Source organism: Peromyscus maniculatus, chromosome 6 (genome assembly GCF_049852395.1).
Source record: "Peromyscus maniculatus bairdii isolate BWxNUB_F1_BW_parent chromosome 6, HU_Pman_BW_mat_3.1, whole genome shotgun sequence".
NCBI lineage: Eukaryota > Metazoa > Chordata > Mammalia > Rodentia > Cricetidae > Peromyscus > Peromyscus maniculatus.
Window position 1 is genome coordinate 37962765 of NC_134857.1, and position 17366 is coordinate 37980130.

The window sequence follows — 17366 nt, forward strand, 5'->3', positions numbered from 1 at the left end:
AGGTGATTGTTCCTTATAAAAAAACAGACTGGGCCCATGGGGACATGCATAGCCTCTCCTGGCACTTACAGAGACCATCAGTGATACGGGACTCTTCTGTGGAAGGAAATAACCATTTCAACTTACTCCTGACATCCAAGAAACCCAATAAATAAGAACCAACCATTAGAAATTGTGGACAGGTGGTTTCTTATCCTCTCACCTGATGCCTCAGGCCCAGAGGCTGCTTCCCCAAGCCACTGCTTTTTCTGTACCTCACTTCTGTCAGCTGGAACTAATGTTGCTAATGGCTTTCGATGAGTCTGCTGGTTTTCCACATTTAAGCAGAGAAGATGGCCATGAGGAAAATGACTGCGTATGAGGTGGTTTTTATGTTTAAAGACAGACTTTTCACTATAAAGATAAAGCCTGGAGCTTTGAGACCATGGCCGATCTCTGCAGCCAGAGTGCATTGGGGGGTCTGCATTATGGTGAAGGCTATCTTTGTCGTTTTATCTCTATTGAGCTGGTGATGTTTGTGCTGATGTTTTGTGGCATGGATTCTCTAGGGAGGAGGGAATGATGGGAAAATCTAGGAGAAGGAAGAAAAGACACAAAAGACAGTTACAGTTGACAGATTGACACTTTTGCCAGGACCTCAACATAAGCTTTTGTAACTATACATACCACACACTTACGTACATATACGCCCATGATACTTGCCATATTGGTTTTTTTAATGAGCAATCACCATTGAGTATGGAGTCCTCCCCCCAAGATTGAACTGCCTGCCCTCTCTAGGTCATGGGAGTGTTTTATTTAGAGTGTGCAGTCATGGGCATGAAAATATATGTGTTTCCAATTTTTAAAACTCAGATTTCCACACCAGTGGGGTGGTTCAGTTGAAGTGCCTGCCTTCAAGTCCAAAGAGCTGAGTTTGATCCCAAGGACCCACAGGGTAGAGGGAGAGAACAGACTCCTGCAAGCTGTCTCCTGGCTGTCACAAAAGCATCAATGGTACATGAACACACAGGCTCATGCGCGCACACACACGCACGCGCGCACACACGCACGCGCGCACACACACACGCACACATGCACACACGCAAACACTACAACTAATAAAGCTGAGAGATGTTCAAATAAAAGAAGACCTGGTTTTGCTTTTCTTTAGAAAATAATTCATCTGAGCTGGTTTGTTGCATGAGTATTGACTTAGCTGGGCAAAGAGTGTTGCCATTTGGCGCAGCCCCATCAATTTCCTATCTGGGTTAATGGCCATTGATCGGCTCATTTGCTGTGTTTTATTAGGCCTGGCCCTCTTTCCTGTGTGTGTCACCTGCCAGACTTCTGCAGGCAGGAAGTTCCTCTCCTTCAGCTCACACTGTGAGGACATGGCAGCCAGCCCTGTTAGTCGCGAGTTGCTGAGGTTTAGAACTCTACAGACTCCCACATACACAGAACAGGATAAAGACGAAAGCAGTAATGATTTGCAATGTTTTAGCTCCCATCTCTTCTTTTGTATGAGTGTGCATGTATGTGTCCATGCATGCATGTGGGGGCCAGAGGACAATGTCAGCTGTTGGTCCTCAGGAACCTTCTGTCTTATGTCTGACACAGGGTCTTTCATTGGTCTGGGATTCACCAATTACACTAGGCTGCTAGGCCAGTGAGTCCCAGGGATCCTCATGCCTTTGCTCTCCCAGTTCTGGGATTACAAACACACAGCACTGTGGCCAGCTTTTCACAGGACTCCAGGGATCAAACACAGATGCTTCTGCAGCCAGCCCTTCACTGCTGAGCCATCTCCCCACACCTATCATTTTTGAAGGTCATTGAGTAAGGATAGCTCCAAGCTTGTGTTCAGAACTACATACTAGATTAGCGTTTACTTATAAAATCATGTCTTGAAGCCAATCCTTCATTCTGAGCTATTTGTGCTTTTTAAAGTCTGCCTGTAGCCATCTCTTTTTCTCACCTTTGCATCAGCTCTGTTTAGATGCAAATGTAATCACGCAAAATGGAATTATTATTCAAACAGGTCCAGAGAATGTTTCCATTTGTAGTGTTAAAAGGGGATTGGCTCTCGAATATCTTTTGGGACAAAAAAATAATTTTCAATAATATTTTCAAAGTCATGTATATATGTATATATCTACCAGCTACAAATGAGCATGGACACAAAATATAATTTATTCCTAATAGCATTTTAGCTTCACTTTGTGCTGATTCCAACTGGGATGATTATTATCAGTTAAAAACTAATAAGCACCCAGTGAGCAGAACAGTAGCTAACTGCCACACAGAACACACACGAGACAAAAGACCATGCTCTCGCAGCACTAAACAAACACAAAAATGCACTTCAAATTTTTATGAGGGCGCTCATTGTAATTGAGGATGGTGATTATTGTGGTAATTATCGTGGGAGGGTGGTAGTGATTGATGATGACAATAGGGATGATGGCAGGAGAGGTGGTTATCATACCAGAGGAGGGAATTGTGGAGGTGATAGGAGAGGGAATGGTGGTAGAGATGATGAGGGTATCTACAGTAGAGTCAATGGTGACAGAAGTAGTGGCTATGATGGTGAGGGTAGTGGTGCCTGTAATGATGATGGTGGTGATAGTGGTGGTATTGGCTACATGGTGGTGATGATGGTAGTGGTGGGTATGGTTGTGGTGCTGATGGTGATGGTGGTAGCTAAGATAGTGGTGGTGGTGGTGGTGATGGTAGTGGTGACAATGGCTTTGATGGTGGTGGCCACTATAATAGTAATGGTGGTACTAGCAATGATTGTGGTGGTGATGATGGTAGTGATGACTATGATAGTAGTGATGATTGGCATGGGGATGATGATGGAGATGGTGATGATGATGGAGATGGTGGTGGTGATGGAGATGGGGATGATGATGGAGATGGTGGTAGTGATGGAGATGGGGATGATGATAGAGATGGTGATGATGATGGAGATGGTGGTGGTGATGGAGATGGGGATGATGATAGAGATGGTGGTGGTGATGGAGATGGGGATGATGATAGAGATGGGGATGATGTTAGAGATGGTGGCAGTGGGGATAGTGGTAGGGCTTCTAGTAGTGTTGTTGATCATGTGACAGTGAAGCTGATGTTGGTGGTGATGGTGTTGCTAACAATCTTTTTGGAAATGTCAACTCTATGGAATAATTGTCGCTTGAAAATCATCACTTGAGAAAACTAATTTGAATTGCATAAAAATATCTTTTTTAGTGTCAAGCTATATCTACAAACCAGTAAATTAGAAATAGATATAGACACATTTAAAGCAACCAACTTCATACTTTAATGTCAAGCAACATTTATAAATATTCCTGGCAGGCACAGACATCTGTGGTTTGGAGGGTTATTATTATATGAGACTTCAGACAATAAACCAGGGCACAAACACATACAAGTAAAAGTAGTTATGTTTTTTAATCCTTCACATATATACCAATACTTTGGATTATGATTTTCTTGCAAAGCTTTCTCAGAATCTGATTTTATCTAAGGGTATTTACTGGTAACCTAAATGGCCTGTCTTCTCAACCACACGGAGACAAAAGATAGTAGACTTACGAGTCTCACTTGGCTATCCAATGAGATGCCTACCAACCAGGGCACCTTAGTGAAACGGTGTCTCAAGATAAACAAAAATTAGAAGAGGTCTTGGAAGATATCTCCATGGAAGAGCACTTGCCTAACATACCCAAGGCCCTAGAAAGAAGGGGAGAGGCAGAAGAAGAGAGGAAGTGGGAAGAGGGGGGAAATTACACACACACACACACACACACACACACACACACACACACACACACACACACACACACGGCACTTGAAGCAGGATCACGGATGTCAGGCCAGCCTGGGCAACAAAGCAAGATCCTGTGTCAGCAATTTAGGCCGAGAGACAGAATGCATTATTTGAAATATTTTAACTCTGATCAACTCTACCTGAGGGTGCTGCCACACAGATTCTGTGGTGGGCTTTTGTGCTCTGGGTTTGACATCTGACCTTTGTGTCTTTGCTTGGATGACAAGACCTCTAACGAACACTTTTTAACAGCTGATTGGTGACTCCTTCCTGGGTTGTAAGTCCCCTTAGCTCCAAGCCCATGTGATTAATGGAGCTTTCCAAGCTCCTTATAAACTTGTTAGGGTTATTTCAGAACATCAGCTCTTTGTCCTCATTGTCCTTTTACAAATGACAACCTCACACCCACAGGATCATAAAACAAGCATTTCTACAAGAATAGACTTTAGAAAATCTCTTCTAAGGTGGGGCTATTTTTAAATTAGAGCTCAAACACAGCTTGGATGGAATCCAGGCCAGAGGAGTCTTTTTGTATGATTTTGTGTGACTCTAAAGAGACATCTGCCTGATTCAAAGCCAAGCCACTATCTCCACTGTGTGTGTGCGCTGATCATTTGAGAGATGCTCTCAGCATGGATTTAATCTTTTCTAACCCTGACTGAACAATCTGAATTCAATCAGATTGTTCAAATATTCCAGCTCCTGGGTGTGGCTACCATTCTTCTTGGACACCAGCTCTACATAATTAATAGGAGTTCTGATCAATGATCGCTTACACCTGCCCCCCAAAAGATGACTGTGAAATGGTTTCCACCTTCCTGGTCCATGAGTTAAGTCTTTAGTGGACTAGTGTCTAGTGGTTAGTATAAGCAACTCTAACAATATGGCAGACGACACTAAAGAAGTAGAAGAAACCAAACCCAGGAACAAGATTGATGTGCTGTTACTTGGTAAGAGACAAAGACTGGAAAGTTTTGAAATAAACCCTAGTTTCTGTAGTTCTCATTCCCAGCTATTCCTAGGCTACTAATGCTGTTATTTTCTTTTTTTAAATTTTTTTTTCCATTTTTATTTGTTTATTTTTTCTATTATTAGCTTGATACAGTAGAAATTCTTTTTCCCCTTTTCTATTTTAATAAAGAGAAAAAAGTTATAACTAATATAAGAAAAACTATATACAAAAGTACAATAACTATATACCACATACACAAGCAATAAATACCTAAACAATGTTTATTCCATTTGTATTTGACAAATTCAGAGAAAATAATTGCATTGTCTATCCTATTTTGGTAAGTCCAAAATGTACTTGATTCACTTTCTATCCTAACTTTTATTACTAACAGAACTATCTTATAACGTCTTTCAAATTTATATACTTACACCTCTTTAGTGAGTTTCTTTTCTGAAATTCTTGACAGAGAAAACTATAACTATAACTATCTAATCCAAATGCCCCAGAATAATGCTCAATACAGATTTCCAGCCAACGTGCCTTCCTGCTGCCGTCACCACTAACAGTAAATATGGTCGTACTCTGGGTTCTCTGAGAGCCAGGCATGGTGTCTGTCTCATTGACTCCCCCAAGAATAGGATTGGTAGTTCCATTAAACACAAGGAAACGGGGCAGGCAAGATGCTTCAGCTGGTAAAAGCTCCCAACAGTCCAGCCTGTTGCTCTGAGTTCTAGCCCAGGATCCCACAGTGAAAGAGGAGAACCAGCTCCCGGAAGTTGTCCTTTGATCCCCGCCCCCCCGTCCCCCGGAATGCACACCAAGACACAACTACACAATAACAGAATTTTACAGCTAAATTTAATACGGGAGGAACCAGGTTTTCAGGTATTAGATAGCTGCCCAAGATCATCCCTTCGTGTCAGAGCCCAGTACTTGCTGCTGGAGGTCACCTTGCACAGGACTTTAGCTTGGGGAACTGATAAATTGAAATCCTGACCTTTGCCCTCAACTAAAGCAATAGATGCAGGATGAAAGACCTTTGGGAGTGCTCATGACTAGATCAGGGTCCTTATACAGGGTCCTAGAGAAGATGCTAGAACCTTCCATCAGGTGGGGCTAATGTGAGAAGATATGGTCTATAAGGAAGGGGGGCTCATTAGATCCCTGAGTCAGCTTATACCTTGGTCTTAAACTTCAAACTCCAGAACTGGGAGAAACAACTTTCCGGTATTTATAAGCCACCTTGTCAACGGTACTCTGTTATGGTAACCTGCGCAGACCAGGTCACACAAGTGACAAAGGAGACGTGTCAGTGCAGATTCCCCTGGAGTCATGATGCGACTGCAACCTAATAATCACATTCAAACTTGAAAATATTTTAAGCCCCTAGTACTGCATATCTAATAAACTAGCATACCCCACACCACAGCTTAGTCTGGCCAGCTTGTCTGCTCAGAACACTTACTCTACCCTACCTTTGAGAAAAGCCATTTAATGAACACAAAGCCTGTGTTATCATAAAGTGTTCAGTACTTCCTATAACTTAGCGAAAACTCTATTAAAAGTTAAAAACAAGGGTCCCATGGGTCTCCACCATTATCTTGCCTGCAGTTAGTGTATGCTAAGGCCGTTTCTGCGTGGATACATAATAGCCTCACACTACTGTAAAGTCAGAAAATTAAAATTATCAATAAAGTCACTGTAAATAGCACCCTCGGTTATTAAAAGACAGATTTAAATAACAAGGGACCAGTCATTTGGCATCAGCCTGTGAAAGGCTGATTTTTACATAAAGGCTTTGTGCTTGGTCAGATTGCATTTTAGCAGCTGATGTCTGTGGAAAGAGAGCACCTGAAGACATGCCCAGTGAATGAGTGAATGAGTGAATGAGTGAATGTACTTTCAATTCCACAATCCTTTTTCTCTCTTGAACCAACACAACAGAATTCTGCCGTGTCAAAGAAGAGTGAGCGTGGGGAGGTTGCCCAGTGGGTAAGAACACTGGCTTTGCAAGCATGGGGACCTTGTTAGAACCCCCAGCACCCCCATAAAAGACCAGACATGGCCCCGTGTGTGCCTGTAACCCTAGTGCCATGGCATGTAGACAAGAGGATCGCCAGGGCTTGCTGGCCACCACCCTAGGTTCAGGGAGAGACTGTCTCAAGCAAACGGGGCAGGTAGAGCGTGACATCCTTCTTTGACCTCTGCACTCACACACATAAGCACATATACAAATAGTCATATGTAATCCCAACACACACACACACACACACACAGAGAGAGAGAGAGAGAGAGAGAGAGAGAGAGAGAGAGAGAGAGAGAGAGAGAGAGAGAGAGAGAATACTCTCTACCTTACTTTCTGAGACAGAGTCTTTTGTAGAACCTGGAGCTCACGGATTCAGCTAAGTGGACTGGTCAATGAGCTTCAGGGATCTGCCTCTGCCTCCTCCCCAGCTCTGGGATTGCAGGAGCATGCTACCAGGCTGACCTTGTGAGCAGCAGGGGCTGGAGAGATGGCTCAGCAAGTTAAGAGCACTTACTGCTCCTGCAGAGGACCTGGGTTCAATTCCCAATTCAATGTCAGGAACTCAGAACTGCCTCCAGCTCCAGAGAATCCAACACCCTCTTTTGGCATCCACAGGCACTGGAAGCATGTACACATACACACAGACACATCAATAAAATAAAAGTAAGTCTTCAAAACGTAAGCAACAGAGCTTTTATGCCTGCTGTCTCTAACTGGTATCGGGAAGAGTGAGAAATTATCCATAAATATTTGAAAAGAAAATTAAAGGATTATACAATAATCAATGAACTCAGTAATTGCACTGAATTTTTTAGCTTTCATTTTTATACTGGTTTGTGTTTGTTTTTGTTTTTTACAATGATCTCTCATTCTTCTCTGCTTCGGGCAACGTCTGGGAGCTATCCTCCACTTGGTGTGTAGAGGGCGCTCTTGTAAAGAAAATGTCCTTGCTAAGGGCCCTGATAAGAATCTAGGCCAGTTTCCTGCTGTCTTTGTTGCCATGGAGACCACACTCCAGTGAAGGGCAATGGATTCCGTGGTCTCGATTTGGAAATGTGTAACCAGCAGATGCCTTTACTGCCTTTGTTTCAATCTTTGCCCTCCCAGAGCAACTCAAGCCGGAAGCTGAGCTGAGGAAGTCCATGTTTGTCTGCCGGGTTTTGTTTCCTCTGTACACATCTGTCTCCCTAGAGGAGTGCGCTGGCTTGATGAGTCAATGGAGAAGATGTGAATTCATAGCTAGAAAAAGAATAAGCTTTCCTCCAGCCGAGGAAATAATTCAAATTCTTTTAAAGAAAAAACAATGTTTTTATTAGATGCTTAGACTATTATTATATGTGATAACTACTCACAGCAACCGTTTTATCAACCAAAATGTCTGAGACATACATGCCAGGGTATAGGTTTGTGTGGGTTTAAAAAGACATAGTTTGCTGCAGATTGGCAGTTAAGAGCCTGCATTTGAATTCTAACTGACCTGGATTCCATTGATCTTCTATTCCATCCTAGGCTGCCTTGTTCATCTACAGATTGGGATCCTCACCACCATAGAGTCATTTAGTGTTCCCAACACTGTGACAAACACGTGGAATAATCGTCCTGGAAGGAGAAAGGTTGATTTGGGTTCACAGTCTGGGAAGGTTCAGTACGTAGGTGATTGCTTTAGGGTCTTTGACAAGGCTGAGTGTTGCTCATGGTGGGACTGAGGGAGAAGCAAAGCTGTGACCAGGAAAACAAAGAGAAGAAGGGAGGAGCTGAGGGTACCCTGTGCCATCAGTGATCCAAGGTCTGCCACCAGGGGGTTCTGTCTGCTAGCAGCTGTACTAGCTCCCGATAACACCATGCTGGGAGGTTGTGCTGGGGGTTTTATGTCAACTTAACATAAGCTATAGTCATTGCAGAAGAGGGAACCTCAAATAAGAAATGTCTCCATCAGACAGGGCTGCAGGAAAATTTGTAGGCCATTTTCTTAATTTGGTGATTGATGTCAGAAGGCACAGTCAGTTGCGGTGGTGCCATCCTTAGGCTGGTGGTCCTGGGTTCTGTAAGAAAGCAGGCTGAGCAAGCCATGGGAGCGAGCCAGTAAGCAGCACTCCTCCATGGCCTCTCCATCAGCTCCTGTCTCCAGGCTCCTGCCCGATGTGAGTTCCTGCCCTCCCTGCTTTTGGTGATGAACCGTTACATGGAAGTGTGGGTGAAATAAGCCCTTTCCTCCCCAAGTTGTTTTTTGTCAGGATGTTTCATCACAGCAGCAGTGACCCTGACTAGGATGGAGGCAATTTCAACTCAAGCTGTAGCAGCTGTCCAGCAGTTGTCTATCTGTCCCCTTCACCGTGGGGAGGGCTGAATGTGGAGCTGGCGCTCAGGGCAGAACGCTTGCCTAATATGCAGGGGACTCTGGGTCAGCCCTCAGCACGGTCCCAAACAGCAGCAGGGGCAAAGGCTCTCGATGCTACAGCACACACACAAATGTCTCCAACTTTTCTATCCCTGTCATTTAGTTCTCAAGTTCCACACATTGGAAACAATGCAGAAACAGATAAGAAAACTGAATTAGCTCCTCCGTGTTTCTTACAGCAATTGAGCTTAGAACTTTGATTTGCTTTCTGTTGCTATGACGAAACACTGACCAAAGCCAATGTGGAGAGAAGAGGGCTTGTTTAATCTTACAACTCCTAGCTCCCCTCCGTCCCTAAGGGAAGCCGAGGCAGAAACTCCAGGCAGGGACTGAAGCAGAGACTGTGGAGGAAGGCTGTTTACTAACTCAGCCTCCGTGGTTGCTCAGCCTACTTCCTTATACCCCCAAGGACCACCTGTCCAGGGGTGGCAACACCCAGAGTGTGCTGAGCTCTCCCACATCAATTGTCAGTCAAGAGAAGGCAGCACAGAGCTACCCACCGTCAGACAGGCCAGTCTGATGGAGGTGTTTCCTTAGCTGAGGGTCCTCGTCCCCTGTTGACTCTTACTTGTGCCAGGTGACAAAATCTAACCCGGAAAGCAGATTTCCTGATCCCTGCTCAGAAGCTCTTGTCTGCACACTCAAGTGGGTTTTGTCAGCACATGTGACAATTCTAAGCACCTGTGGGTGTTGAGGTGTTCTAGCTCCAGTACTGTCCTAAGCACCATCCAAGGAAATTCATACAATGCACGGGGAACTTCCTTTGAAGTTAAATTTCCATAGAATAACCAAAGTACTAGGTAAGAACCAAATATCCATGGACAGGACTTGAGCAGTGTACCAGAAACAGACCGTTTCCTTTCTACCTCCATGCAATGTACATAGAGTTTGATTTCTAATATGGGCATTCCAACTGGGATACTTTTTCAAAAGAATACAAATCTGTGGTCTCCACAAGTCAAAGAGCTGGTGACAGACAGACGGCCCCCTGAGCTTCTGAGCTGAGACAATGATTCACACAACTCTCATTGCGGTCCCAGATGAGAGCAGCCTTTGAAATGATTCTCTAGAGGTGCAAGCAGTGAGAGTCAAAGGGAAGCCAGAGACATGGACCACATGCCGGCTTCGTGTTTGTAACTGCTTTGCACCAATCCCATGGCTCAAATCTAGAGCATGCTTTTCATCAAAATAGTAATCCTAAAAAGGCAACATGGTGGAGGCAGAGACAAGTGGATCTCTAAGAGTTGGAGGCCAGCCTGGTCTACGTAGTAAGACCCTATTTCAAAACAAAATGAAATGAAATGACAGTCCTGACAGAATCTTTGTCCCCATAGCAATAAGGTACATCCACTTGTTACATTGTGCTCAGATCAACTTAGAAAAGAAGCCTGTGGGTGTGGTATCTAGAAGTATATAACCATGTTGGGTTCTGATTTAAAAATTATTCATTTGAAGTAGGTTTATATTTGGTTCATACTTATTTTTAAAGATAAAGACAATACTCTTGGCTCAAAAAATGGCTAAAGCTTATTGAGAATTTGTTTCCTATTTGTGGTCTTAAGACATCAAATCCTTAAAAAGATTAATGTGATAAACTGAGGCACAAAGGGGTTCAGAGCTAAGTGGCAGAGTGGAGTTCAGTCATGACCTAGGTGGCCACCAGTGCTGTGCTCTTGGGGAATGTGCTCCAGAGCAGGCACAGATGTAGGACCAAAAAGGGCACCACTCAGGAGAGACACTGTTCTGCCCTGACCGGATTTTACATCTTTATAAACAAAACTAATTTCAGGACAACTGAGAGAGGGTAGAGTAATCCAGACACAGCACCTCAGACCTTTGGCAAAAATCACTGGAAAATCGTGTGTGTTACTTTTGGTGAGTTATTGATTCACAACAAATGCTGTGTTGGGAGTTGTAAGGATTGTTGAGTCTATGAACTTATAGACTGAAAAAGAAGAGGACACGTATTCTTGAGGCTATCAAATAAATGGTCAATAAACATTTATTAAATGATGACAACAGCTTCAGAACAAGGGTGTGTCCCTTTGGATTGGAGGGGATGGGGAAGGTAAGGCTTGAACCTTCAAATGAACCTTAGACCATAGAAGGGACTTAGACCAAGTCTAGATGAGGGTGGATTCAATAGGGGCATCTTTATGGAAAAGAAAGATCACATGTAGGAAAGAATAAGCCCCTTTTCAGAAAATAAAATCAATGGAAACACATTCATTTTAGAACATAAACTGTCCATCCACCCAGCCATCCAACCATCTAACAATGTTTATTACTCATCAGACACTGGGTCACAACTGGAGAGCCTGGTAGGTGGATTTGGAACAGATGTGAAGGCATCTGTATTGCCAGCTTTGAAAGGCAGACTTTTGGTTGATGATGATAAGCCATGGTTTCTGAGCTACAGAAAGAGAATTTGCTATTTTACTATGGAATTGCAGACTGACAAATGAAACAGGATGGATTGCCGAGAAAGGATCAAGCAATCAGACTTCTACAAGGACCTTCCACCAAGGTCCCTGGAAGAGGTCCCTGGGCTCTGGGCAGACAGGATGATGGCAGCCACGGGGAGGAGGGCTGCGGCTGCCTGGGATTTGGAGATGTTGCAGGAAATCAACCCACAGCCAGAAGAATGGGAAAGGAGAGACACAGGCAATCTCAGCTCTTGGAGATCTGGTGTGGGTAAGAGGATATTGCCAGTGAAAGAGGAAGACTTGGACAGGAGTTCCTCACAATCTGAGTATGTCTCCTTCCTCAAACTTGTTACCTCTCTTACATCTGCCCCATCTTGATGGATGCTTCTGACCACAGCTGAGCAGAGATTTCGGGGCAGATGGGGTCCATATTCATGGTCCCCTGTAGCATGAAGCACGTTCTTCACCCTTAAATGTAACTTACATTTTAAAGCTGGAAATCAAGCTGAGTTTTGAGTACATCAAGTTTTAAAGTGATTCACACTTCATTTTATCATGCAAAATTTGTTTTACATTTTTCTACTTTCTATAACCCTTTGATGCCAGAATGCTCAGAGAAAACAAGGGAAATTCCCCCCACTGCATTTTCCAAAAGAAAATGGGGTATTTTAAACTCTCCTGTTACTCTTTTCTGTTGGGTGGACTACATTGCAGCGGCCTCTCAACACTACCCAGGAGAGTAACTGAAACGCACCTTTTCCAGATCCACCTTCCTTTAAACCTGAATCTAAATCCATTTTGCCCTCAGCCACTTTGTCATGGTGTCTCGTAAGGAATGGCTTTGTTTTTTAATGTCATCTATGGAGCTTACTGCCATTCCCCAGTGGGATGTTGAGAGCAAGAGAGGCAAAGCAGTGCTCAGCTGAAAACCTCCGAGTCTCACACAGTTCAACACTTTCATTAATTCCATTCACTGAAGCTTGGGCGGTAAATGAGTACATAATACTTGACATTGGAATGACTTTTTCCCCATGTCTTTCCTGCTGCGCGATGACAGATAATTTCTTTAGCAATCACTGTGTTCTTTTCATATTCTTGGAATCTCGGTGCTGGAAGGAACATCAAAAGTTTGTCATGTTTCATCTCCCACTTGCCAACAGAATCGTGCTGAAACCGTCCAAGATGGGTCATTTGTTGTCTGTTGTGTTCTTTGAGCCTCAAGCTTGGAGAACGGTCATCCGCAGAATGCTGGAAACACACCCAGAACATGCTGTGTAGTCCTGCCCCGGTTATCTACCCACTTAGCAAAAACTGCATACACAGTTGAGTGTGGTCCCACCTGATATCCTCCTATAATGAATATGGCAGAATCTGTAGAAAGGAAGGAGTGTTTCCTTTATAAAACAACATTTTTGGTCTATAAGAAATTTTGTGTATGTGTATATGTGTACATTTTTGTGTACATTTGTGTGTATGCGTACACATTATTGAGACCAGAGATTATTCCTAGGTACCGTTTCTCCTTGAGCACCCTCTATCACGTTTTCAAGCTTATCAGTTAGGTTCTACATGCTCCTGCTTCCCCAACATTAGGATTATAAGTTCTACTATACCTTACCTTTTAAAACAAACAAATAAACAAACAAAAACCATGGGTTCTGGAGACTAAACTTGGGTCATTGTGTTTATACATCAAGCACGTTCTAGACTGAACTATATCTCCCCAAACCCCAACCAGAGATTTTTTTTTAAAAAAATCATGGTATTTGGCTTAGAACTTGACACACTGTAGGCCCATCATAAAAGTTTCAGAAAATAAACTAGTACTTAAATATTGCTAGCAAAGCATGGCCCCCTGGGAAGATGGTAGGTAATCAATAGTTCCCCCCTGCACATTCCTTGAGTTCTCTTTCAGTTGGTTTGCGTTATTTTGAGACTGCATCTCACCCTGTAGCCCAGGCTGGCCTCAAACACACAATCTTCTTGCCTTAGCCTCCCAAGTGCTGGCATTGTAGGTGTGTGCCACCATGCCTAGCTTCTGAGATCTTTGACCTGTGGCTGTCCACACAGGTCCCAAGAGGGCCATGGAACACTGCATCCATGCTGCTGTGGAAGAGACAGTTCAGGAGTCAAGTTCAGGGATCTTGGTTTCCCCCCTCTCCTCTTTGAACTTGGGTATACTTTAGTGCACTAAGATTATTTGGAGTTCAGAAATTCAGAAACTAAGGAACCTGTCCACACTGGATAAACTCAATGTGACATTTGGACATAGGACCCCTGATGGCACAAGTTCTATTCAGCACCTACTTCTCAAGGACATGCTGCACTTGGGGGGTAGTGTTCAGTATTACTGAGGGAGAGCCCATGCCTAACTCATTTCTGTATGTTTGTGCCCTGAGCTATCTTACATCTACCTTGCATTCATTAAAAACCTCTGTATATTAAAGAGATATGTCTTGTGAATGGTTGGCTAGATGACATCAGGACCCATAGAGAAAGCTGGGATGTCGAGATAAACGAGACCAGCACCGGAATGAGAGAAAAAGAGTTATGTGGAGGACATGTTCTGCCACCCAAAGGGTTCTTTGTAAAGAAGTTGGAAATTCGATTATTCTAATACTAAGTTTGTGATGAAGCCCTGGGGTCCCCCCTCCTCTTAAATGATCCATACCCTCAAGCTTTAGATGGCAGAAAAGGCACTTAACAGCCATGAATACATCTGATTCATACTTAATGTTTATCATCAAACGGTTGGAGAAATGTCCTCTAAAAAATTTGTGGCCAGGCCGTCATTTAGAAACGAGACACCTTGAGAGACCCTCGGTAGCCCACATGCATTGCACTGGAGCTGTGGAGACTGTCGCATGCTCCCAAGCCACAGCGCTGAGTCCCACAGCTTGTGTAATGTGGCATGGTAGCACGACTAAAGACTGCCAAAGACGCAGAGCCCCAGAGGCACCCAGGACCGACCTGCCAATGAGAGAGAAGCTGACAGGAACCTCAGGGCATTAGCATCTCACCCTCCACACGTGTTTTTCTTTGGTGCCCAAGCACCCAGAGGGAAATGCCATTCAAAAGGCTCATTTTGCAGCGCTCTGCTCTGCCCTGGTGAGTTTTGTAGCTAACCAGACACGCCTTGGATGAGGGACTCCCAGTTGAAGAACTGCCTCCACCCGCTTGGCCTGTGGGCACGACAGTGGGGCATTTTCTGGACTGATAACTGGTAGAACAGGGCCCAGCCCACTGTGGGCAGTGCCATCCTTAGGTGGGCCTGGGCTATACAAGAAAGGTAAGCCAACACGAGCCCGGGTGCCAGCGTGTATACAGTGCCCCTCCACATCTCTTCCAGTTCCTGCTTCCAGGCTCTTGCCCTGCCTCCCCTTGGTGAGCAACTATAACCTGCAAGGCAAATACAGCCTTTCTTCCTCCACCTTGTTTTTGATCCGTGCTTCACATCGACAGAGAAGTGAAGTAGAGTCACCTTATGATTCACCCACATGGTGAAAGGAAATTGGGAATGGATAGGATTCAGCAGCATTCCAGCCTTAGCGTAACCCATGTGATGAGCAGAAAATGTAGAAAAGCATCTTCAAGCTTGCAAATGAGTCATGCCGACCACAATTCACTGCAAAGTGACATTTACCTTCGAGTTCTCATGTGGGAATAGACTCTACATGGAGTCCTTTTATTTATTTTTCACACAGAATGTCACTGTGATATTCAGACTATCCTTGAAGTCAAGCTAGTGGTCCTTCTTCCTCAGCCTCCCCCGTGCTTAGATGACAGACACATGCAAGCATGTCTGCTCTAAAATTTTCTTTCACCCGACAAGAAGTTTCCAGGAGAAGGTCATGATGGCTCCAGGCTATAATCTCAACACTAGGGAAGCTGAGGCAAGAGGATGGACAGTCCAAGGGTAGCTCTAGGTATATTGTGAGACTCTGTGTCAAACAAACAAGGGCTAGAGACACAACTCAGTGGCGGAGTGTCAGTCTAATGGGCACAAGTTTGGGGCTTGATCCTCAGTATTGAAAAGTAATTGGGGGTAGGGTGCTGAGAGTTTTCGTGTTCCATGTAACATGAGAGAAAGTCATCGAGTTTCTTTGGTGTCTGTATCTAAACCTCATCAAAAACTCCTTTTTCAAATCCTTCCTCTTATAAGGGTTTCAGTTTTATCTCAACTAGAGATGGAATGGGTCTACAGGTTATTTTAATATACTGTTTTTCTTAGTGATTGTTGTGAGTACACAATGCTATCAGTTATCAGCTAAAGCATGTCTGCTGTGAAAGCCATACGTTGGCTCTCCTTGCTGTTGGAACTTACATTCAGAAGCCAGGGGAGGGGGTGGGGAGTGGGTCTCTGCTCCGAGTAGCTGAATCCCCGGTGTTATGGAAACAAAGAGCTCTTGCCTCATAGCCTGTTGATGTATCCAGTCATAAATGTGACAGTTACTGGGGCTGGTCGCCTTCTCTGCCTTCCTGCAGACCTGAGACTAACTGGTTCCTTACTGATAACAGATGCTGGAGCCGAGCCTTTGAAACACCCCTGTTGATTCCATTAGAGGGAAATGGCTTTGTGCAGTGGTCTATGGGGGGGGGGGGTGTTGTGATTGCTGTTGTGTGGACCCCTGGCTGAGTACCATGCTTTTCTCTTATAGGTGATGTGCCTTCAGGACTTTTTTGGTGACGATGACATTTTTATTGCATGTGGACCAGAGAAGTTCCGTTACCAGGATGATTTCTTGCTAGATGAAAGTGGTAAGGAAAAAAAAAAAGTTCAAAACCCGGGGAAATTTGAGGCAGCTTTCCAAAATGAACTGCACCAGGCCAAGATTATGTCAACTCCAAAGCCACCAAATCAGTTTCAGATCCTCTCCTGCCTTGTCTTTCCCATATCTTGAATTTCTTTGATTTTTTTAAATATAGAAAACAGATGAAATGATAATTGAAAAGGTTAATCCATTTGGAAGAATACGTTCCTAATGGCTAATTTATAGCCATTTAATAACTGAACTGATGCCTTACAGAGAACCACAGTGTGGATTTCTACACTTTTAATTATATATTTTCATAAAACAATTTATAGTGGATGGATTTGTAATCATAAAATTACAGAGTATGCTTCTAGACTTAGCTTTCATGTGGCTTCCTCTGATTCCTGAGAAAACGGTTTGGTACTCTCTCCCTGAAGTACATTGGAATTTATATGTCATTAACATCTGTGAACTGTCAGGATGGTAGTTTCCTTCCTTTAATGAACTAAATGTGACCCTTGGTGATTGATAAAGAGGGGAGTACTGATAAATGAGGAAATTAATGTAAAAAGCTATGATTTTCAGAATGATTTATTTTGGGTGGGGGGGAGGTGGTCTCGGGAGCCATCTCAGAATCTTACAGTATCACAGGTAAAATAATCGCCCAGGACATCCGGCCTGGGTAATTTTCCTTCTAATTTAATTAGGGAACTATTACATAGTTACTGACCCTTCAAATTCTATCTAGTTAGAGACATTTTTTGAGGTAATAAGTAAATGTATTGCTCCATTGACAAAATGGGTGGACAGTCCTGAAATGAGATAACAGCAAGCATTGTCCTGTCCTGAGCTCGCCCTGAAGCTCAGTTGTAGACTTATATTGGATCAGTTATGTGTGGTGTAGTGATGGGCCATGCACAGATTTTTTTTTTCCAACGACAGATGACACATAGTGGAGCCTCGTGACAATACCGTGCTCAGGTACAGCACAGCCAG

At 43.8% G+C, this 17366-nt stretch overlaps 1 protein-coding gene across 4 annotated transcripts in view; it reads left to right on the plus strand.

Moving 5' to 3' along the window:
- Dclk1 (doublecortin like kinase 1) overlaps positions 1-17366 on the plus strand; it is a 302152-nt gene that overhangs the window by 124066 nt on the left and 160720 nt on the right. For all 4 annotated transcript variants that reach the window (XR_006073105.2, XM_015996304.3, XM_015996303.3 and 1 more), the window contains exon 4: positions 16275-16374. Coding sequence is in view for 3 of the 4 variants with exons in the window: in XM_015996304.3 (XP_015851790.1) it covers positions 16275-16374 (100 nt within the window). In the remaining variant the exon portion in view is untranslated. The remainder of the gene's footprint in view (positions 1-16274; positions 16375-17366) is intronic.